The sequence below is a fragment of the Trametes versicolor genome (genome assembly GCF_000271585.1).
Source record: "Trametes versicolor FP-101664 SS1 unplaced genomic scaffold TRAVEscaffold_10, whole genome shotgun sequence".
Taxonomy (NCBI): domain Eukaryota; kingdom Fungi; phylum Basidiomycota; class Agaricomycetes; order Polyporales; family Polyporaceae; genus Trametes; species Trametes versicolor.
The window spans coordinates 1,603,363-1,626,234 of NW_007360330.1; the positions used below are offsets into that span (position 1 = coordinate 1,603,363).

The window sequence follows — 22,872 nt, forward strand, 5'->3', positions numbered from 1 at the left end:
GATACCCTCGGGGGTAATCTCCGCGTTTCACTCGCCCTCGCGCTCGATGGTCGCTGTCGCGTGCGTGAACACCATCCCGTACACCTCGCGTGTTCTCGCGGAGCGTGCACGCGAAGCCGTCGCCGACTCGCTCCCGCGGAATATCAGGGTGCCGATTTCGCCACCTTGAGGGGTGTCGCCCGCCACGCCAAGCGTGTCTGCTGCGCGGTGAAGGTCGAGGATGAAGCGCGAGGTCGGGATCGCTGTGACGCTGGGCGAAGATAGAGCAGAGGTACTCATGAGCACGAGGCAGCTGGAAGGGGGACAGAGACGCGCTCACATCGCTATCCAGGTGGACATCGGCTCGACAAGCTGCATTGAACGGAGATGCGCGTATCAGATGCAGATGGCGGTGTGATCTCAAAGTTGACTGACCTCGATATGTCTACTGAGTCCTAGCCCTATGAGGTTTGCCGCCAAAAGAACGCTGCATATCTTTCTATTAACATCCCGTGCTCGCGGTTTCAAACGAGACACGGCAGCTTTACGCACACAAAGTACATAGTACCTGCATTTGCGTTTTAGCGTCGATCTGAACCCCATGGAGGTCGAGAAACTTATCATTTCTCATGAGGATGGTGGCGAATGTGGACGTGAAGTTGATACGCGCAGCCTCCGCCCACATAGACCACGTACGCATCAATGTCGCAATGAGAACGAGGACGTCCGCTGCGACAGACGCCATGCGCGTACCGATGATCCCTAGCGGCGGCCGTCATTTGTGCGCTAGTCAGCGACATACCAGATGCTAAGTGGGCATGCACGTACAACTAAAAGAAGAAACGGGCGTCATAAATAGCGTCGATACGGATGTTTGCGAGCCCGCTTACTTTTCGTAGACGACTACAGAGATAGACGACAGCCAGCCACAGGCGGTCGGGCGTGTCTCACTGAGCCCAGGCGACATCGTTGCGAACGTATACTAGCATTATGTTAGCTGTCAAGTCCCTCATTCCATCACCCAGGGCCGTGGTGTCTCACAATGGATATCGCCGGATTCGCCATGCCTAAGAGCAGGACCGCAGCCAGAACGCAGCGGTTGCGGTCCCATAACGCGTACACTCGTAAGCTTGAGAACACTATGGAGGGCCATGTGGTGAGTAGTTTCCGCATATGTGTGTGGATCATACACACCGGCTGCAGCAGTAAGGAGGATGACGTTGAGAGCCATTTCTATGCGTGTGAGAATCCCACAGCTATGCGATGAGTGCTATGTTCAGTCGAATACTTCAGCAGCCCGAGTACTCTCACCTCTGCATATGTAAGTATCAGCGAGGATATACGAGCAGAAGTAAGGCGCAACTTACTGAGATCGACATGCCCTTGAAGGGGACTATATCCAAGATCACAAAAATCGTGCTGAAGAAGGCGGGGTACCGGGCAGCATAGAAAAGAACCGTCGAGACAGAAAGGCCACGCTTCCATACGAAATCGACCTCTCTCCCGAAGGTCAAGCAATAGTCGAAACAGAATAGTGCTGCCGCAGGCGGGACGCGACAGGTAAGTCAGTTCTTTGTATGGACGTTTGTATGCGCTTGAATGCGAAGATACTCACCAGTGGCCGCTATGTAGTTGACCTCAGCGATGTAGCTGCAAATTTAGACTTCAATGGGGTGTCCAGTGCGGCAGATCAGCGCTCAGGAGGATGACTGACATGGTTTGGTAGGCCAACAGAATCGAGGATGCATCGTCTGCCATGACTCCGGACTCGAGGGCGCACACTGGCAGCCAGTCTGCGGTTACCGAAAAGATCGAAAAACTGACTGCGGTCGCTGGTGCGCTGAAAGTTCGAATCGAGATGTCGTACTAGAGTGGAATGGGGAGTGGGATGAGAGCGAGCAATCCACCGATGTGGACTGTACTTAAGTTTGCGTCTTCTGAATCCCGCGAATGACGCGTGTGGGGGTGGTCTGTTCTTGTTAGAAGAAGCTATGATGGAATTCAAATGAGAACTTGTCCTTTGCGATGAAAATTCGTGCCGCTGCGATATGGTTTGTGATTCGTCAGGTTATTAGCATCGCTATGTTAAGTGAGCGGTACATACCGAGCGCAGCCGAGTGTCGAGTACAAAGCAAGGTTACCAGGAATCAACTCTTCAGTTCTGGATCGTGGTCTTGCAGAACGAAGCCATGGTTAGACAAGGCTCGCTCCTTCACAGTGCCTGGGGTTCCTGCACGGCCATCGGTGAAGAAGAATACCGGCGGCAGATGGGTGACCTGAAGCATCAATGCATGTTGTCGACAACAAAGTCAAATGGCAGAATTTCAATGATGTTCAGCATAATCAGGCAGAGTTGCAGCCTCTGTGAGAGCTTGAAGGTCTGTAAAGAGGATGTCTTGTTCGCGGCACAGCTTCATGAAAGGATAAACGCGTACGATTCTAATTTGCATGAGATGAGAATTTTTGAACGTGCTCAGGCATCCCGAACTTCCATTGTTCCGTTTTTGCAGGTAATTTCACGCCTAGGGAACGTTGTTTTGGCGCAGAGACTCGAGAGGTGTGATTCTGAAACGTACGAGAGAGCAGTCGAGTCCGGATGCAAGGAAGACCCGAGGCACTCGCGTGGCAGCACAAAGCACTGCCACCAAGGAGAGCCTGCCCTAAAGTTCCTTCAACTCGTTCGTCTCCATTGATCCCAGGATCTTTCTACTCACAACCACTACCACTCAAGCTGCATCGTATCTTCTGGAAAATATAGCCTCTCTTTTCTAACTTGGAATTTACGCCCACTGACAGCACCCGAGTGCCCCCGCGTATCCAACTCGACTTCAATTGCGAAACTGGGCCGCTCTTCAAGCTGCTTCCACTGCGTCTCCGACAGGAGGATTCCCCAGCTTGGGCAGTGTGCTTGGATAGACCGCCTCTATAAGAGGTGCTTGATACGGCCCTCGGAGTAGGATGGTGGTCGCTGCGTCAATGCTAGAGCGTTGAAACATGCAAGGTCCGTAACTGCTGCCAATGCTCGTAAGCTTAAAGTTGAGTAAGAGCTGCCTGAATTGCTACGAAGACGTACTAAGCGCCGCGCAGGCACGCGTAGTCTGCGCCTGTGCAGGATCTAAGTCCAATCTGGTCGACCGTGTCACAGAAACGCCAGATTTCCCGGATAACGGAGCGCAATGGGGCACTTGAATGGCTTCGATGCTCGCCGGGCTGCGCCTTCTGCATGCCGAACCTTGTATGCCTCGTATCCTGCAGCCCCTTGAGGTCAATCTGTCGAATCAAGGGCCTGGAGAGACCCATGGGAGACGAAGAAGCGCGGCTGCGTCGCGCGCTCATGCCTCTCGTGTGGTCGTCCCGTTGAGAAGAACGTCATTCAGAAGGCGGAGGCGGTGGAAGCGCAGACGTGCTATCTCAGAGCGTTATGCGGGATCCAGAGTCAAGATGGCGCCGACAGAGTACTATAACACTGTCGGATCCTGTCGTCTCGATGCTCCTCAGGCTTTTCCTGCGCCCCTCAGCGTCCCCAGGCTCGAGCCCGTTATGTCCTCTATGCAGAACGACAACGACAATGACTATGCTTCATATGTTCTCAATCGTTTTTCCTGTCCAGTCCCTTGCGACTCGGACTGCTTTTCCTCCGGGCTAGCGCTGCCTCTCCGCAACGATCAAGGAGAATTCTCGCTCATTGACGACGGCTTTGTCGCCAACACGGTATGTCCTATGCCCACTTTCCCGCCAGACTTCCCACCAAACACCGACCTCACCGATCAGCCTGAGGGTCTTTACCCGGCCGAATACGGATACGAGTCTAACCCGACTCAGTGCGGCGCGCTGGCCGCGTCGCTACCAGTGACCCCCGCTCCTTCCGGCACCACACACTGGCAAGCTTTCCCTTCCCACTCGGATCCGCTCGCCTCCCTTCCGCGCTCTATTTGGTACGACAACACGTACTGCAATCCCTCCCATGCAGGAATAGCCGATATGCTGTACTACTCGCCCGCGCAACAGGTCGCCGGTGACCAGTGGCCGTGCGCGCCGCCCAACATAGGGCCCTCAGCTCTCCAGTATAACGGCGTTGAGCGCGCATCGCTTCCGGCGCATCCTCCATGGTTCTTCGACACGAATGGAGTCGGCGCGCCGAATTCCTCACCGTTCCTTGGAACCGCCGCTGCCACATTCGTCCCTACTCGTCCAATGACGAGCGAGTCTTTCGATAGCTCTAGTACTAGTTCATCCTGGACAGATACGGGCTCCTCTTCGACTTCCGTGCCGACTCCGATATCATCCTCGGACAGCATGTTCTCGTCACCCTCGCGCCATCTTGCCCCTTTCCCTACACTTCAAGCCGTGCACGACAGCGTCGCCGGGCCTCCTCTTGGCACTCCGCTCGAAATCGGCCAACCCGTAACCTTTCAGATCGTCACCATAGGTGGTCGTTCTTATATGGAATCGACGGAGCACGACTCGAAAACAAATCGCCTTGTGAAGAGATACTGCTGTGCTTACAACTTTCCCGGCTGCACTGGACGTGAGTTGCTTGGGACGCTAATGTGTTTGAACGGTGCTTACCGTTAACCCGCCCCATGCAGGCTTCAGCAAGCCTGGTAACCTCAGAGCACATCAGAGCGGCCGGGCACACAACCGGGACCCTATACGCTGGAAGTGCGACCAATGCCACTGCTCATACTCGCGGCAGGATGCCCTACGGAAGCACGTCGGCAAAAAGCACTGTCATAAACGTGAGCCGCATACGCTCCCTATCAGCTTGCATCGTTCTCATCATTGATCTATTTCACGCAGGCTACCGTAATCGCCCCGGAAACCTACGGGAACATCAGCGCGAGGCGCACGACCCTACCTTTACACAATCGCAGTGCGCACAATGTGCCTGCTCCTACAGGCGGGAGCGGGACCTCCAAACACACATCAAAACCCACCACCAGGGAAATGCTCTGCAACACGCCGGTACGTCTCCGTCTCCATCGTCGTCTTATACAGCTATACTGACGCTCCATGATCCTGTGTACAGTGAGCCCCTTCGTTTGAAACCATCGCTGCTTGGCCGTGTATAAGCAAAGAGACTGCGCAACCCTCAAAAGGTTGCTCCGTCTGGCTGCTAGCGTGCACCTCCGACCTCAATGGCCCAGATCGGAGAAGTATGTGGCGGCGGCGCTGGCGAGGCACGGCACGGACTCGTCCTTGTCGTCGACCTCTGTCTCTTCAAGTGCGCCGCCTCGAAGACCCGGGTCGACCCCCCTTGGACTAGGACCCGACCCGCGCCTTCGAGGCGGCGCACTTGAAGAGACAGAAGTCGAGTCCGTGCCGTGCCTCGCCAGCACCGCTGCTGCATCAGATCGGAATGTGGATGCATGCATGAACCCTCGACTATCTCTCTCCCGCGCATCTCTCCCACCTGCTCAATCTCATATGCGACGCCCCCAGCCGCCTCTCCAATTGTCCTCTCCTCTCGTGCTGCGCCGCGCCTCCACCATCACCATTTGTTATGCGTTCGCAAGGCGGCCTTCCATACCACTACGCCCGCGCCCAACGTCCCCGTCGCGTCCATTCGCGTCCACTCGCACCTGAACATCTCCGCTCAATACTCCGCGTTTCAACACGCCTCCAATCGTCACACCGCGTGTCGCTTCCCCTCGATTACCTACGCCCTCAACGTCTGTGCACCCGCCCGCGTTCAACAACGCTCGCCCTACTCCTTTTCCTCTTTCTCCTTCATGCATTCTTTGTTGATTTTACGCTCTCAACGAGGCTGTAGAATAGTTGTCCCTGTCGCGCTTCGACTACGCATCACAGCGCCCCCTTCTTCTACTTCGCTTCCCTATCTACCTAAACACTTCTTTCCCTCCGACTGGCCTACCGCGCAGCTCAACCTGTGCACGACTCGTACCCATGATATCTACTTACCTACGATCTTGTCCTAGCTTCCAATATATATTCGAGTCTTCCAAGAGAACGCGCTCGGAAGCGGTCTGAATATTGATATGATCTTCCGCATTCGAGTGACATTAGAGTCGCGCATATCCGCTCGCAAAGGTCATTCACATATACCCACCCCTCTAATAAGATCCTCTGTACGCTACCAGGGGTACGATATAACGATAAGATTATATATGTACAGAAGTCTACGGTGTCTACGCCGAGCAGCTCATTAGCGTATCCAGATGACGGAGTCCACATCGCCGCGTCGCGACACCACGACACCCCGTCCGTCTGTACCCGCCTCCAGACAGTTTTGACTTCGACGGACCTAAGAGACATCATCAACGCGACGTAGGGATATAGGAACTCAAGGCTTACCTGCCAGTGCCATTCCGGCGCGAAGTGATCGCACTCGGCGACGCTCCTCCCATCTTCCAGGCTTTGGTCGAACCAGCCAGTGTCAGAGGTTCCGGTCCCCGAGGGCGGGGAACGCTCGGAGTCGAAGCGCGGCGCATGCTTGGATGTGGCCACGAAGATCAAGGCAGAGGTATCGCCTCCACCGGCTGCGGTGGTCAGGTCTTCAAGTTCGAAGCGCGGATCCGCTGCCTCGTGCAGGTCGAGGATGAAGCGGTAGGTCATGACTGCTGTGAGTCTGCATGCGGTGAAGTAGGCGGGAGACACACACGGAGGAATGGCCAGTGAGCGTCAGTAGGGACGCGCTGAAGTATGAGAGAGGTCTGAGAGGAGACGCACATAGCTATCCAGGTGTTCATTGGCTGAATGAGCTGAATTGCGCAAGCCTTCAGCGATGGGACTCGCAAAAATTAAGGTTCTAGAACTCACAGCGAGAAACCTAACGAGGATGAGTCCGATGAGGTTCGCGATCAAAAGTACTCTGCATCGAGTAGATCAGTTTCTAGAATGACACGAAGGTAGTAACTTATAAACTTACCCAAAGTATAGTACGCCTGAGAGCACGCCATGGAACACGCCCGATCAGAAAAAGTATCACCAAAGGGATGAAGCATGGCCTCATACAATACACACCGTCTCGCATCAGAATGCTCATCATCGTCGACTTAAGGCTAACCTTAACGCCTTGAACTCGGACAGGCCGTGCTTTGCAGATCGTGATACCGAGAACGACCATATCCGTAAGTACGGCTGACGACCGCGCGCCTATAATCCCTGTAAAAATAACTTCGTTACACCTCTCATCATGTACACATGGTGCATGTAAGCCGCAGGAAGCATACAGCTGCGTAAGGCTGAGTGTGAGTATTATTGGGTAACAGGCTGCAGTAAAACCTGCAAGAGTCACACTCACATCTCGTACATGCCGTCCGATATGTCTGGTGCAACCCCACACCCCCGGGTCGGAGCCGCGGACGTGGTGTAGAAGATGTCTAACTTTGCATACGTGTACTGCGGGAATGTCGCGAAGGCACGTCAATACGTACACATTTATGCAGAAGAGTAAGAGGGCCTACGGCGTGGATAGCGGGAGGTATGCAAGCCAGCAGCAGGACAAACGCGAAGACTCGCTTGTCTTTCCAACACAACGCATAGGCCCTGAGGGCGGAGAACACTGATGCAGAAGGTGAATGTAAATATTGCCGTACAAAACACACTGAAAGGAGCCTTACCGGCAGCAGCGCTCAGAATCACCACATTCAGTATCCATGCGACGTGTACCATAATTGAGCATCTGCATGCGGAGCCCAGGAGGTCAGGGCGCTCAATACACAGACAAGGTTTTAAATGGAGACGCACCTCTATAGTGCCGGAACGTAACGGTAGGCGCGGACTGTAGCAGAGATTCTCAACGTGTGAAGCGACATGTACCTTGTCGGATATGCCCGTCCGTCCCGTCTCCACCAGGACCACGAACAGCGTGTTGACAAGCCCAGAATACCTGACAAGACAGAACAACATAGCTGAAGGGCTGTACTCGCGCTTCCAGATGTGTTCGACCTCCCGGGCGAATGTGAGAATGTAGTCCATGCAGAAGAGGGCTGACGAGGCACAGCTCAGTTTTCACCGATGTCCGTGTATCGAAAACAGCGAGTGACTTGCCTGTGGCCGCAATGAAAAGTCTGAGTTCGGCTAGCCTATCAGCCGGCGTCAATAAAGCATTCCAGATACACTATTGACGAAGCTAGACTCACGCATTGTCGGTCGCATGGACTATCTCCGCGATCTCCTCCGGGGATAAGGGCATGGTTGGAACAGAGACTCTGATAACACCACCGAGAGTTCAGGGGAGGGGTGCTAATGGGGATGAAGACTCGCGAATGATATACCGCTTGGCGCTGCCAATGGTCGAGAGGCCGGCCATCTGCTATTTATATGATTATGTCAGTTGAAGGCGGTACGTTACGTGAACTGCAGGCCAACATGCACATGAGCTAGAGAACACGAAGCTCGGTGAATACGACCCGTCCGAACACGTTTTGATCGTATGGCGTTTTGGCGCCCCGTATGCATAGCATGCACTGCTCCTTCGAAGATTTGTGAAGAATGTGAATACGTCGCGCAATAGATGCGATGACTGTTCTAGAATCACCGATCGAAGAGATGCGTCAAAGTTGCCGAAGTTGCGGCGCATGCATTGTCGGAGCTGTCCAGCACCATCTAGCTCAACGATAAGTATGCACACAAGCGTCACGGTGCGCATAGCACCGGCGAACGCCTAGACGCAGAGGCTCGTCACTGTATCCAGATAACGGACTCCTCATCACAGCATGGCGACCCCATGATGCCCCGTCCGGCGATATCCGCCCCCGAACAGCTTCTGCTCAAACTTCGAGAAGGCTGAGAGCCGTCAACAACACGGCCCAGAGATGTACGAATTTGGACTCACCGAATCCCACTTCGCGCCCTCAACTCCCGCGCTACACGCAGTGTTGGTGGTACTTGAAGGCGGGTTGAAGTCGAAGCAGGGGGCGGGTTTGGACGTGGACGGGAAGACCAGGGTGGAGATCCCGCCGCCGTTGGTGCTCAGGTCGTCGTAGTAGCGTCCCGGATCTGCTGCCTCGCGCAGGTCGAGGATGAACCGCGAGGTCATGATGGACGTCAGCCTGCACATAGCGTGGCAGGTGGGGCGCGGGAAATGGAGAAGATGATAAATGTCGGACGAGATACGCGGAGGTATGAGGGGGTCGTGGAGAGGAGACGTACATGGCTATCCAAGTGTTTATTGGCTGGATAAACTGTGGTGCGCCGGACGTCAGCTGGGGAACTCGCATGCGCCGATCACTTTGAAAACTTACAACGAAGAATCGGACGATGATGAGCCCAATGAGGTTCGCAATCAGGAGTACACTGCATCGACCGCGTCAATAATCCGAAAGCTAGCCTCAATGACGGGGCAAGAACATCATCGCACCCGAAGTAAAGTACACCTGGTAGCGCGCAAAACGTCTTAAACAAAATGTAATAAAGGGTGTGAAGAAGGACGTCGCACGTACCGTCCCGCATTAGGATGCTCGTTACCGTGGACTTGACACCAAACTTGACGCCTTCAACCCGGACCGGACGAGCTTTCCAGATTGTGATACCGAGGACGACCATGTCCGTGAGTACGGCTGATGATCGTGCGCCTATGGTCCCTATGATATACCTCGTTATACTTCGCAGTCATTACGACCCCAACATGCAAGACATACAGCTGCGAGATATCGCCGCTTAGCATAAGTATCGAAAAATGGGTAGTAGGAGGTGTACTCACTTCTCATACTCAACGTCGGGCATGTCTGGGGCAAACTGACATCCCCGAACTGGAGATGTTGCATAGGAGATGTTCAATTTCACGAACGTGTACTGCGGGAGGGTTGCAAAGGCATATAAGGTACATATTTTGTTAAGGGAGTCGAGGGACGTACGGTGGTGATAGCCGGATTTATGCAAGCCAACGAGAGAACAAAGGCGAAAACTCGCTTGTCTTTCCAGCACAGCGCGCAGGCTCTGAGTGCCGAGAATACTGGTGCCAGAGGTGTGAGTGAAGGCGGAAATCGGGCAGACATAACGCAGAAATTCACCTGCGGCCGCACTCAGCATGAGTATGTTCAGTACCCATCCAACGTGTATCAGGATAGAGCAGCTGCATACGGAGCGTTAAGATCAACTCAGAGCCTCTCAACATACAGGGTGGTTGTCAAATGAAGACGCACCTCTATCAGCACAAGCGTCAGGAATTCTCGACGTGGACACAACAAAAAGCGACACGTACCTTGTCAGATATTCCCCTCCAGCCCGTCAAGTTCAAGAAGATGTTCAGCGCGCTGATCATCGCCGGATACCTGACCAGATAGAACAGCACGACCGGCGTGCTGAACTCGTGCTTCCATATACGCTCGACCTCCCGTGTGAATGTGAGACAATAGTCGAAGCAGGCCAGGGCTATAAACGTATCGCTCAGCTTCCTCCCATATATGATGTTGACCGCAGGCAGCGATCGACTTGCCTGCGGCCGCAGTGAAGAGTCTGAGTTCGACTGCGCTGTTACCCCGCGTGAATAAAGCGGCCGTGCGCGATCTGCGATCAAGCTAGACTCACGCATTGTCAGATGTATGAACCAATTCTGCGATGTCATCCGGCGACAAGGACATGGCTGATCAGAGGCTCCAGTAACGACTTGCGGTAGGGGAGGGGAGGTGATGAGAGCGAAGTGTGCCGGTGTATCGCTCGGGGCTGCCAGTAGGACGAGTGGCCAGGTGTACAGGGCACGTTAGATGAGGTTATCTGGTCTGAGCTGCAGGACACAATGTGCGCGCGCGGCGCTGAGGACTGCGGAGCTCGGTGGACAGCTACGCGTGCGACCACGACCACGGACAATGTTGAGCCCCCGATGTGCATAGCATTTCGAAATGATAGGAAGCGATTTGAATGTGTTGCATATGGCCGCGCTGGATGCGATGAGCGTTCGGGCATCTCGATGAGTGCGGCGTTGTGGTAGCGCCGCTCAAACGTGCGTTTCGCAGGTCCGGTTTTGTCTCCTTACTAGTGACTGGTTGAGCTGGTAAGGGTCAGTTATAGGAGTTGGCGCGGCACGTATGCTGACTGCTCACCGCTCGCGCTCACACCTCGAGTATTGCTGTGCTAGCGCTGCCGGTAGGCGCAAAGCTGCTCGTTCCGCGACAGACACAGCTTGAGGTGAGGTGTGTTATCGACATATTCTCGCCCTCCGGGCGATGGGCTCCGATCTCATCTCAGCAGACCTCCACGAGGCAAAGAAAACAAGGTAGACTTTGATACGAACTGCAGAGCATGCGTCCCAGAACTGCATCGTGGACTACATCGTGGATGAGAACAAGATGCACAGCGCCGCAAACTCGTGGCTCGGCGAGTGGCCGTCTGTGGGCGGGGGTCTAGCAGCCTACACGGACACGTGGTGTGGCCAAGCTCACACGGGACCCTCCTCGATCGCGTTCAGCGCGTGTTACGGGCGCCTCTGCCCTTTCCAAACTCTGCCTTGGACGCGGCTCCGGATTCTTGACTGTTTCCCTCTCGTCTTGACTATATGCGTCTATGACTACCGCGGGCTCTTTCAGCGGTCATCTCGTCGACTCCTTCATGTCCTCACATCCCCCAACGGGCCCTTTCGGCCAGCCGCTCAGCATCTCGTCTCAATGTCGTCATCGGGGAACTGGCAGCTCACGTCTGACGTCACGCGCCAGAGCTCTCCATGGACGGCGCCTCTGCTCTCTGCTCGCTCTCTTCCATCCACACCTCGCCGCGTCTTCGTCGACTTGAGCTGACCGTCTTATGCCTCCATATACACGCACTCGCTGTCCGACGTCTCGTGTGCACCGCCGTCCCCCGCTTGCTTTGGCCCCGGCCGCGCTACAACTTGGCAGGCCTGTGTGTATCGCATGCCGCTGCCGTACGCGTGGCTCTTAGCTCTTCGCGACACGATCTCCGATTTACAGCTGACTTAAGCGCGAGATATCGGCCGTGCGACTCGGTGGGTGGCTCACACTGAGGGCATATGTCATCCAAGCTTGTCACCAGCGACGCTCGCAGCAGAAGCCCAAACTCCATCGTCGACCACTCATTCACCAGTAAGCTCGAGATATTATTGCGTTGCTTGGGTCTAAACACACATCTAGTAGACGCTGCTGACGCGAGGCGACGACACTATCAATCACCCGACAGCGCCGCGTGCGTTCCCCGCGCTGGGCGAGCTGCATACCGCCGCCCGCCCGCCTTTTGCTATTCTCGTGCCGCACTAGCGCACTCGCATGTCGTGAAAAGTGCCCATTTTCGATAGGTCCAGGGGTCGTCCTTCACTGTGTGAATTTTCAGCCGCTCGCGAAACGAACTTCGCTCACAGCTTCGGATTTACAGCCCGTTCACCCGCAGAATCATCAATACGCACCCCCTGATGGCCGTGACAGACGGTCTTTGTAGACAGAAAAACGAACGATAAAGTGGGTGGGTACGCCCGTGGAAGCGTTTGCGAGTCACGGCAGAACTACGGGAGGAGCGACCATAATGCTGCCAGTCTGGAGGTCACGACTCGATCCCGCCAGATCGCGCGCATCGCGCAAGGAGTGCTCACGTCGCACAGTCTATATGCTCTACGTACCTCCGTCTACGACCTCATTGATCAAACGAAGGCGCCGCGAACGTTCTCCGCTCCCCACGCTGCCGCCCCGGTGGGGCTCCCGAAAAAGCATGCTCCTGTCCCGGCATCGTGTCCCACGGGCCACCCCTCGCGACGTCTATGCCATATGACGGATACCTCGTCCGTCTTACATCTCGTAAGTTCTCAGCTCAATCGGACATGAAATACGCTGACGGCATCGAATTTAGAGTTCGGTTTCCCGGAATAATCGTCTATTTCGAGCTAGGACGTCTATCTACGGGTACATACAGCGACATGCGGCCTTACACAGCCCAGGCCACTCACGCAGGACTCACCATGCGGTCGGAACGGACACAGGGAACGCGGCACGGACGGTGGGCATAACCCCACAAGATGCTGTCCTGACGGCTCGCCCCCAGCGCGTCCGACTTCGTGAATGCGACACGCTGCTCCCGCGAAGCTAGATACATGCATGCGGTAAGTTTCAGCTCATTCGGCGGAGGCAAAATATCACTCATCTAGGCCTCATTTCGTGGGTGTTTCCGAAATATCGTAGCTTGCAGCCCACCATCACCTCGGCGGCAGTGCCATGCGAGATACACGGTTGCGGGGACTCCTGCGCCGTGCTCCGTCGCGTGCATGAGTGTCGGGGCCTACCGAAGCGGGGTCAGGTAGTGCCGGATGCGCTCAGAGGACGTCATGGGCTCACCAACGCGGTCCGACGAGACCTCGCCGTGCACGAACGTTGCGGAATCGCCTCTCCCATCTACCGGGGATGTCGACGCGCACCCTGACGTCCTCAGACAAGAGGAGAGAACACGTCGAGCAGCAACACGCCGAGCCCGCCTGCAGATGCAGGTGAGCAGACAGCCATTGCACCGCATGACGGAGAGGGTACTCACCCACACCCACCACCGCAGCAGATGCAGCAACGACCGGCGACAGTGCGGGGACCACAGGAGGCGAGGTGAGTGGGGAAGAGGCAAGAAGGAAGAGGGAAGAGGCGGGGGACCACGATGCCAGACGCCCCCCCAGCAGCGCGCGGTTTATGTGCGCACGCAGGCGCGCAGGGCACCGCGTCCCTCGACTGTTGCTCGTCTGCCGCCTGCGCGCGCACGCCGCGTCTCGTCCGCCCGCGCCGTTTCTCCGGAGCACCCGCGTCAGCATCCCCAGGACGCTCTCCTTCCATGCCGGTGAGTTCTCCGAGCCAGGCGAACACTGAAATCTGACGAATGTGGTCAATATAGATGCGCAAGCGAGGCAAGAGGAGAAGCAGGGCGTACAGCTGTCCTCCTACGTACATCGAACGACACTGCCGAGCCCGACGTCCGCTGTTGCCGACGGCGACCAAGCCCACAACGCGCCGCACACACGCTGTGCATGAGCAGTCAGAGCATGAGCAAGCAGAGAGGTCAACCGCGGCGAGGCACGTACCGGACAGCGCGACGAGGCAGACGAGTCGGGTGAGATGGAGAGGGGACGGCATGGAAGGGATGGGGGATGGGGGATGGCTATCCTCCGCCCACATTTTCCAGGTTTTAAATGACTCGCAGACGCTAACAGGCCATGCATTCCTCCTCGCCATTCTCGTCCACCGCGCTGCGCGCTCCGTCTGTTCGGTTCGCGTCGAGCACGTTTCTCCGCCGTCGGCGCGTGCGTGCGTTGCCCTCGGACGTCGGCGCCCCGCCGTGCCCACGCTCTCGTAACCTTGACGTCCCTATTTGGTGCAGAATACTGCGCGCTCCGCGTCGGGAGCACCGCGTCGAGCCCTCTACATCGGCCTGCGCGGGCGGCCCGCTTCGCTGCGCTAGCCACGCTGCAGCGCACTCACCTCGACCTCGAAGACGTCTCCGCCCTACCACCTACGTTTCTCTTCACGGGCACACCGAGGTAGCATTTTCTACGCTACGATTGCGAGGGGCTCGTCGCCGCGAGCACATGTCAACGGTACGTCCTCATTCCTGCCCAATGTTTACGATTTGATGCGCCCTCAGTTAGGCAGCCGAAAACGCAGCCAGGCATTCCCTGCCTCCGAACGCCATCGGGGTGTGTACCACGCTGCTGGTACCCCGCTCACCGGTGCACAGCGACATCCCGCACGTCCCAGGTGGCGCACGGCGCCATCTTCTCGTTCATCGGCAATACCGCCGACGCCCTCTCTTGCAGCCCGTCCGGCGTCGTGACCACCACGGCCGCTCACTCGAACCAATATTCATACGGCCGATGGGCTCCAAACCAGTAAGAGAAAAATACATCATCATTTGTGACACGATCCTGGCCAAGGGACACCGGCAGCGGGGACCGGAACACCCAAATCGCGAAATCCCGCCGTCCTGTGCGATCTCCTCTGATCTCCTGCACCGCGTCTCCACCGGTACGTCCACCCAGAGGATGACATGCATTACCTGCCACGCGCGACGCTCCGGCGTGTGTCGGATATCCGACACCCGACAACTTCGCACGGAGGCGCCGCGCAATGCGGTGTCCGAGTCTCTCAATGCGGTCGAGACAACGTCAGGGCACGACACACGATGCTGGGAAGCTCTGTGAGCGAGGAGACATGCCAGAACGACGGAGGGGGGATGTGCCGCGTGCGCCACGCCGCGACTGTGCACGGCGGGAAGCGCTGCATCGTGGGGGCGGGGGCGCACACCTCGCACGATGTCGAGTACACACGTCGATTGCGCTCCGGGCAGCGCTGAGATCGCGGCGAGCATGGCGGGGACGTCGACGGCGTGTTTATCACGCGCGTCGTGAAGCTCGGGGGCGGGGCGCTCGCGTTCGCCTGCGTATAGGGCATCGTCCTTGGCACGTGCGACGGTGCGGGCGACGCGAGGATGGACGTCGGGTACGGGCCGGAGCCCTTGAAGTCGCGGCGGACCTTCTGCTCGAACTCGGTGAGCGCCCTGGGGTCGATGTTGAGCCGCCACTCGAGGTAGGAGCACATTTCGCGCTCCATCTGGTTGACCTCGCGCAGCGCGAACATGCCCTGGCCGACGATCGACCTCGACTTGTTGGAGTATGTGTCGTCGCAGACGACCTTGCTCGCGATAATGAACGCGCTGATGAACGGGCGGTGGCCGGAGCTGCCGCGCGCGGCGGGGAAGCGCGCTTTTAGGCGTTGCAGGAGATAGAGCACCGCGGGCGGGATGGAGGTCGACAGCGGGGCAAGGTCCAGACATGTGAACACTCTATGCACAAGGGCGTGTGCGGTGCCACCGCCCAGCGATTCGCAGTGCTGTATGGGGGAATCAACCTCACACGATTGGTATGCGTGCGGACACTGCGGGACGAGTATGGAGTCTCACTGCACCGCCGTTCTCCGAATGCATGCACTCGCCAGAACATGGCTGCGAGTGATTTATGTCGCACACCACGAGATTCGAATGTGTGAGTCGGTCAGTTGGTGACGTACCCAGCCTGTTCGTGCAGTCGGCCGAGTCCGTGTTGTTTCTCCTCCAGAGAATTGGCCCTCATGCGCGGACGTTGCGCCGTGCTGTTTCAAAATCGCAACACTACATGTTATGTACCAGGGTGTATATGTACAGTGAGTTTCAAGTGTGTTTGAGAGAATCAAATCTGGTCCATGTGCATTCTGATGGGGGCTGGCGGCAAGGGCGCACACTGGACAACGTGTCCAGCTCGCTCACAAAGGCATCCTAGACAACGGCCAGGCTATGTACAATTGCGACTCGATGCATGATGGCAGTGTGCATGCACCCAGCAGGTTTCAAGAATCCCTGGGCACACGCCGGCACTCGGGGTGTCTTGCGCCATTTCATGGGTTCCGGAAACCCGGCGAAGACAGAGTTGTGCGAAAGCCCGTCGTCTGTAGCGTCTTCCTGCTTCGCGCACGTATCAGCAGTTGTTTGCGAAAATCTACGTTCAATTCCTGATGTGCCCGAGCGTGTGCAAACCATCTAACCTCGACCACCCTGCGGGGCATAGGAGGGTCCCTTACAAATTCCAAGAACTCGATAAATTGTGAATTCCTCCCCGTCTGGGCATATTCCTGAGCTGAAATGTGGGATGTACTGTCTTATATGTATTGTGAGGCGTTCTTGGTTATGAATATGTACACATAACTAGTTCGACACTGGATAATGGTGCGGAGAGGTGCTCCGCAGATGTAGCAACCCCCACCATCTCCACGACGCCAAGCCACTGCGAAATCGTGAGGATACGCTATATACACTAGGGCCCATAGTCTCTGTCGTTTGTAGCCGGATATGTGAAAGTCAGGAAGCTCGAGGCCATGTCTTCCGCCATGCTTATGCACCTCAAAATCATTTGTCGTCAGATAATCTCTCATAAAGGTGCCTTGCAGACGCAGCAACCTCCTGCGCCGCCGCATTTTCGCGCCACTTCCAAATGGACACTCGGCGTTTCTGGAGCCGTATATTACATGCTCCGCGAGTCTCAACTTGATCCGATGGAAACTCCAAGTTTGAGGCAACTTTGCACGTGTTGAAGCAGCGACTCGGAGGGCACAAATTGAAAATAGCGCGCCCCAGCCATTGTGTACACCACGCCACACTGTGCTTTGGAACACATACGCCTGCACGCAAGTGCGTCCAGCTGACCCCAAACCTGCGCAAACATATGTGGAAAATCCAATTCACCCAACGAGTGCAAGATGGCCAAGCATACCGCACCTACAGACTCGGAGGCCATGGCCAAGTGCCGATGTACCGCGGACTCTGCACTGCCGCTGCGCTCCAGCACGAATACAGCCCATAGGAAGGCAGGCTCATGCGCAACCACCCTGTCTCTGAGCCATACCATACGCCATCTTCCCACCAACGCAAACATTCGAGAGTGTCTGTAGATATCTGTCTCCCGGACTACAGCACACGCGCGGTCAGACAAGCATTGCGCACGGTAGGATGCGCGAAATCAATACTGCGTCTCCAAGTGCATCTGAACGACGCGAGCCCATCGCGCGCTCAAACTCCGAACACGAAGACACCGTGCACGATACAGAGCTCCGCATGCGACCGAGTCGAGCGTGCAATGTGCCCCACCGAGCGCCGTAAAGGACAAACGTACCCAGGCTCGGCCACGCCGGCCGTTCTTGGACTACCAATCCGGGCTGCTTCCATACGTCCTGCTCACCCATCGTCCTCGCGACGTAGGATGCCGACGGGCGCTCGACGTGCTTCGTGCCCCGCATAACAAGCTCGAAAGCGAGATCTACGCACTTGATGGGCGACAGGCAGGGAGATGCCCGATGAATGACGCTCGCGGGCGCCAGCCAGCCCCAGTCTCGAACAGCGTGGTTACGTACGGTTCCAGCCGTGCGGAGTGCGGTTCCCCCGATATATTGGCGGCCGCCATCTGTTGGTGAGATTGCGCAGATGGACGCTGTATGAGTGCTCCTAGAGTTGTGTAATAGAGCGTGAAGGAGTCAGCGTACGTCTGAGGGTTATCCCCGGGGCCAAAGTCGCGCGTTGTGCATGGTACGATATTGCGAAGCCAAATTGATTGAACGAGCGTGATGCGCTGCGGGAGGACCCTTTGCCCGACGACATACGAGTCTAAAATTTACCTGTGTGCAAGCCGATTAGTATGACAGCTTCGGAGTTGACAAAATACTCAGCCTCGGCGTCGGACGGCACGTAGAGCCTCGTGCGCGAGGACTGGACGGCGAGAAGGGAAGGACGAATCTGCTATTCCCGATTCGCTCACGCCGTACCGTGCACAGGCGGGGGACGTGCAGGAAATGGCACAGCCATTACCAGGAGAGGCAGTGCGAGAGCCCGAGCCTTGCCTGCGCCATACCTATTGTATCGAGGGGGGTTTCTGTGCACTGGCAGGGACGGCCGTGACCGAGCTCAGCGATGTCCGGGCAAAATATTACCCACACCAGCTAACTCCAGATGCCTGTGAGGTTGAGGGAGTGTACTGCGCAGGTGGGTTGCCTGCCATGCTAGAGGGGAGCTCGTAGTGGTAATTCGGGAGTGCATTATTCAGAACAACTTACCGTAATGTCCGTGTCCGTGATTGAATTAGTCGTGTAAACGGGAACCTTGTTGTACGCGAGCCATATTTAGCGGGATGCCTACCGCACTCGTCCGCGGTAGTAATCGTCGAAGGCTTCGGTCTTACCGTTTCCGCAGAGAGCCAGCCTCGCGTGAGCGATAACCTGCGAGAAAATGTCATTGTGGCTCACGCGATAGAAACGATACAGAATACGCACATAGGCCGTCTTCGTCTGCCCTCTCACCCATAAAGACGTGGCTGCGGATGTCGAGAGCGCCAGGGCTTCCCTGCACCCGCTTGCCACCGCTCTTCTCCTGTCTCCGGCTATGTTGATGGAGCTCCCCACTGCCGCATCCGTCTTGAAGCCTACGAGTCCCGTGACTGTCCGCGACCATGCCGATGTGGCGCCCCGTGCGATGACAGATGTTAGTTTCCGTGAGTGCCAGCGGCCCGCACCCGCCACCATTCCACCGCTCACATCGGGCACTAGTGCACTCGGGGCCCGTCACTGGAGATTTGCGTGTCAGTCTCAACAGCATGGACAGGGCGGAGGGCGACCCGAGCACCAACCCCGGCGCACCTGCAAGCGAATCGCCAGTGCCGCTGCCGCACATCCATTGTGGCAGCACCAGCAGGGCGAAAACCCGCCAAAAGCACCGCTTTATCCCGTACCCGCAGAGACAGTACCGCAGTGTCAGGAAGCGGGCAGCGTGGCGTAGCTGCGACGAGTCGGAGGGATCCTTGGGCAAGAACCTGCCTGCTGAATCAGCATTGGGCGTGTCTGTCTTCCTCGGCTCACCTGCATTTGCGCCTCATGGAAACCTTGACGTCCCTGCACTGTTTACGGAGGCTGACAAAATCAAGCCGGCCTCGGAGCATGCAGTGGGGGAGGTCAGGTCGGGTTCAGGGGTGTCGGGGCGAGCTGGGTGAGTGGACGGGGTCGGGGGCCGTTGTGGCTGGGGCTAGCATTCTTGTGCGTGCATTGTGGATCATAAACGCATAATTACATATTTCTTGAGCAATTTTGGCAGAGCTGTCGAGGTGTGGTGGTGGCGGAGGAGAGAGAGCGGCGGGCGCCTCAGAGGACCAGCCTTCCCGTTTTGGGAGATTGATCAAACTTGGGTGGCAGAGAACTGTTCCTTCGTTCTGCCGCTCATTCAATGGCAAGGCCTGTCGCCGTGCTGCGCTCCACTTGTCATCCTGCATGCTCGACTGGATCCTCGCTTGGCGATGTTTCTGGTATATTGTCTGTGCAAGTAGTTCCTGCACTCAGGCTGTTTCAGCCAGTATTTGGGCTTGTGCGCGGCATAGCTGGGGGCTGTCCTGGAATGTGCGCAGCATAGCGAGACGTCCGACCAATGGCAGGCTCAAACGTGGATCTCAAGCGACTAGTGCAGCCTGGCACTCCGCTGTGTCAATGCAGCGTTGACGTCCGCGCTTTGCTGTGCTCGAGGCCGCCGGTCTCGGGTACGTCAGCTCCAGGTTTGATCTTGCATTAGACAGGACGCTGACATGCGATTTCAAAGTTCATGCATGGGAAGTCCTGTGCATCTGAGCACCCGAGCATCCCGTCCAAACACGGAGGAACTGGGTTTCCAGACTTGGCATCCAGGTGGATGGCCCGGAGCACCCGCTGCCCGCCCACTCGTTCGGCTGCCCGCACTATATAGGCCTCGAAGCGGACTAGGGGGATTTTTGGCCCCCATTTCCCCCACCCGCTATTTTCGTTATTTCTGTCTTCTGTCCTGTCTCTGCACTGCACGTCTCGAACCCGCTCCCAGCCTCGAATCTGCTCTCGGCCTCAAACTGCATCAGCTGGCAATATCTACGGCAATGTCCATGTCCCCTCGCCTTTACTTTCCGGACACCAGACTCGCCCCACCATGGCTACGTTCTATGGCCGAGCGGATGGCCCATTAGGTGCGTGAACAGCGACTGTTGTGGTGCCTGCTTCGTGATCAGGGCGGAATCCATTGAGCGCGATCATGGCGAGGTGTTCAGTGAAGCCCTTGCGAGCGAGTGCACCTCGCACTCGAGGATCTGTGTGCAACGCCGAGTTGTGGGCCACTGCACCTCCCAAGAGTCTCAATTTCGCACGCTGAGTGTCCTGCCGCCGAAGATACGTGCATAGCGCGGAGCTCGGGGGTAGATCGCACGAAGAGACTTGGTCTCCGGGAGTGCGGGCACCGTGATTGGGTTTCTGTTTCTCCTGTTAGTCTTTGTCTTCGGGCGGCGGCGGAGCGGTACGAGACTTGCGCAACTAGTGGGCCCAGCCGGCCTCATATGAGATCAGTGGATGGCGCAGAGGGTAGCTGCTGGAGACATTGTGGACGATGCTTGCGGCGGGCTGAGGCAGAAGAGGAGGGCACCCCGTTTGATGCATTGTACGAGACGACTCGCGTCTTGCGCAAGCACGCACAGAGGCGTCGCAGGTGAGCACTTCGAGAAGGTCACCCCGGGCTGTGCATTTCGCGTTTATTCGAGCTCGGGCTCGTTACTCATGAGCATCGCGCTTGTCTGCATCCCGGCACGGCAGTCTTAACACTCGACCGCAATCCAAATGGACTGAATACAGCTTACGGTAAGTTATCATGCCCAGCTGCTCAGGAACAGGCTCTCCGCTGACGTGCACTCGCAGGAATCTACCAGCTGATATTGCATCTCCCGGGCAGTGGTGTTCTCCAGAATGCGGATGGTGCAAAGGTACGTACTTGTTCTTCTTGTATCGTTTGGGCGTTGATTCCGCTTGTAACAGGTACGCGTCTTCGGTTGCCCCGTTAAGCAGCGATTTTGCAAGGGTATGTTCGCCCGACGAATGTCAGTGCGAAGCGCAACGTGCCGACATAGTTTGTTGTACAGCGGGATCGAGGGTAGGAGGGCGATGGGCGGGGCCAACTTATGGGCACGTGGGGAATTTGAGGTGTGGCATGCGAGCGAGTGCACAGGGTCAAGATCAGCCATGTCACGAGGATAGTATGTATCGAGGCAGTATATGTACTTTTCATGTGCGGCATGGCGTCCTCAGGCTCTCCGAGTGCTCCTGGGCAATCAGCCCGTGTATGCGCCAGCCGCGACCCGCTGCCTCCTCGAGTGTGCCCACCGTGATGTCCTGTACGCCCCTGCGACGCTCTGCGCGCCAACCATGAGCTACTGCCCTCCCATACTATCTCTTTATTTCCCCAGCCTCTCGTCGCTCAAACGGGTCTTGGAGGGAGAGACGGGCCGGCGAGCGGCGAGGTTGAATCGCGAGGCGCTGGCAGGATTAAGTGCACACGTAAGGTTCACGGCGCGCATAGCACCGGCGAACACCTAAACGCAGAGGCCCGTCATCGTATCCAGATGATAGACTCCTCATCGATGCGTCGCAACCCCGCGATGCCCCGTCCGACGACATCCCCCAGCGGACAGCTTTGGCTTAACCTTCTACGAGAAGGCTGAGAAAGCCGTCAACAACACAGCCCAGAGATGTACGGATTTGGACTCACCGAATCCCACTTCGCGCCCTCAACTCCCGCGCTACACGCAGTGTTGGTGGTACTTGAAGGCGGGTTGAAGTCGAAGCAGGGGGCGGGTTTGGATGTGGACGGGAAGACCAGGGTGGAGATCCCACCGCCGTTGGTGCTCAGGTCGTCGTAGTAGTGTCCCGGATCTGCTGCCTCGCGCAGGTCGAGGATGAACCGCGAGGTCATGATGGACGTCAGCCTGCACATAGCGTGGCAGGTGGGGCGCGGGAAATGGAGAAGATGATAAATGTCGGACGAGATACGCGGAGGTATGAGGGGGTCGTGGAGAGGAGACGTACATGGCTATCCAAGTGTTTATTGGCTGGATAAACTGTGGTGCGCCGGACGTCAGCTGGGGAACTCGCATGCACCGATCACTTTGAAAACTTACAACGAAGAACCGGACGATGATGAGCCCAATGAGGTTCGCGATCAGGAGTACACTGCATCGACCGCGTCAATAATCCGAAAGCTAGCCTCAATGACGGGGCAAGAACATCATCGCACCCGAAGTAAAGTACACCTGGTAGTGCGCAAAACGTCTTAAACAAAACGTAATAAAGGGTGTGAAGAAGGACGTCGCACGTACCGTCCCGCATTAGGATGCTCGTTACCGTGGACTTGATGCCAAACTTGACGCCTTCAACCCGGACCGGACGAGCTTTCCAGATTGTGATACCGAGGACGACCATGTCCGTGAGCACGGCTGAGGATCGTGCGCCTATGGTCCCTGTGATATACCTCGTTATACTTCGCAGTCATTACGACCCCAAGATGCAAGACATACAGCTGCGAGATATCGCCGCTTAGCATAAGTATCGAAAAATGGGTAGTAGGAGGTGTACTCACTTCTCATACTCAACGTCGGGCATGTCTGGGGCA

At 56.7% G+C, this 22,872-nt stretch overlaps 9 protein-coding genes across 9 annotated transcripts; 2 read left to right on the forward strand and 7 right to left on the reverse strand.

Annotated features, from left to right (window-relative positions):
• Positions 1–27: 27 nt before the first annotated feature.
• On the reverse strand, positions 28–724 carry TRAVEDRAFT_22893 (uncharacterized protein; the record flags this gene model as incomplete). Its single annotated transcript, XM_008043551.1, has 3 exons — positions 28–292; positions 320–351; positions 548–724. The coding sequence occupies 3 exons, from the start codon at positions 722–724 to the stop codon at positions 28–30; spliced, it is 474 nt and encodes a 157-aa protein (XP_008041742.1).
• A 290-nt stretch (positions 725–1,014) lies between these two features.
• TRAVEDRAFT_100228 (uncharacterized protein) lies at positions 1,015–1,517 on the reverse strand (the record flags this gene model as incomplete). Its single annotated transcript, XM_008044164.1, has 2 exons — positions 1,015–1,118; positions 1,343–1,517. Coding segments are annotated over 2 exons (279 nt in total), but the record flags the coding sequence as incomplete, so codon positions are not given.
• Positions 1,518–3,519: 2,002 nt separating this feature from the next.
• On the forward strand, positions 3,520–5,890 carry TRAVEDRAFT_22894 (uncharacterized protein; the record flags this gene model as incomplete). The annotated part of the gene is made up of 7 exons (XM_008043552.1): positions 3,520–4,507; positions 4,569–4,718; positions 4,780–4,852; positions 4,880–4,944; positions 4,978–5,007; positions 5,058–5,135; positions 5,862–5,890. 7 exons carry the CDS (start codon positions 3,520–3,522, stop codon positions 5,888–5,890), a joined length of 1,413 nt encoding a protein of 470 aa, XP_008041743.1.
• A 255-nt stretch (positions 5,891–6,145) lies between these two features.
• Positions 6,146–8,137, reverse strand: TRAVEDRAFT_51248 (uncharacterized protein; the record flags this gene model as incomplete). Its single annotated transcript, XM_008043836.1, has 9 exons — positions 6,146–6,244; positions 6,295–6,557; positions 6,602–6,701; positions 6,760–6,811; positions 6,869–6,884; positions 7,690–7,723; positions 7,762–7,890; positions 7,958–8,027; positions 8,085–8,137. The coding sequence occupies 9 exons, from the start codon at positions 8,135–8,137 to the stop codon at positions 6,146–6,148; spliced, it is 816 nt and encodes a 271-aa protein (XP_008042027.1).
• A 516-nt stretch (positions 8,138–8,653) lies between these two features.
• On the reverse strand, positions 8,654–9,489 carry TRAVEDRAFT_51249 (uncharacterized protein; the record flags this gene model as incomplete). Its single annotated transcript, XM_008043837.1, has 6 exons — positions 8,654–8,719; positions 8,780–8,996; positions 9,097–9,128; positions 9,189–9,240; positions 9,305–9,320; positions 9,387–9,489. 6 exons carry the CDS (start codon positions 9,487–9,489, stop codon positions 8,654–8,656), a joined length of 486 nt encoding a protein of 161 aa, XP_008042028.1.
• Positions 9,490–13,304: 3,815 nt separating this feature from the next.
• Positions 13,305–13,991, reverse strand: TRAVEDRAFT_51250 (uncharacterized protein; the record flags this gene model as incomplete). The annotated part of the gene is made up of 4 exons (XM_008043838.1): positions 13,305–13,351; positions 13,408–13,730; positions 13,789–13,879; positions 13,940–13,991. The coding sequence occupies 4 exons, from the start codon at positions 13,989–13,991 to the stop codon at positions 13,305–13,307; spliced, it is 513 nt and encodes a 170-aa protein (XP_008042029.1).
• A 710-nt stretch (positions 13,992–14,701) lies between these two features.
• On the reverse strand, positions 14,702–16,451 carry TRAVEDRAFT_22896 (uncharacterized protein; the record flags this gene model as incomplete). Its single annotated transcript, XM_008043553.1, has 4 exons — positions 14,702–14,910; positions 15,182–15,743; positions 16,129–16,164; positions 16,431–16,451. The coding sequence occupies 4 exons, from the start codon at positions 16,449–16,451 to the stop codon at positions 14,702–14,704; spliced, it is 828 nt and encodes a 275-aa protein (XP_008041744.1).
• A 2,362-nt stretch (positions 16,452–18,813) lies between these two features.
• Positions 18,814–19,417, forward strand: TRAVEDRAFT_51252 (uncharacterized protein; the record flags this gene model as incomplete). The annotated part of the gene is made up of 2 exons (XM_008043839.1): positions 18,814–18,922; positions 18,978–19,417. 2 exons carry the CDS (start codon positions 18,814–18,816, stop codon positions 19,415–19,417), a joined length of 549 nt encoding a protein of 182 aa, XP_008042030.1.
• A 2,396-nt stretch (positions 19,418–21,813) lies between these two features.
• On the reverse strand, positions 21,814–22,862 carry TRAVEDRAFT_22897 (uncharacterized protein; the record flags this gene model as incomplete). Its single annotated transcript, XM_008043554.1, has 7 exons — positions 21,814–21,921; positions 21,973–22,189; positions 22,290–22,342; positions 22,382–22,433; positions 22,498–22,513; positions 22,580–22,731; positions 22,840–22,862. The coding sequence occupies 7 exons, from the start codon at positions 22,860–22,862 to the stop codon at positions 21,814–21,816; spliced, it is 621 nt and encodes a 206-aa protein (XP_008041745.1).
• Positions 22,863–22,872: the final 10 nt, after the last annotated feature.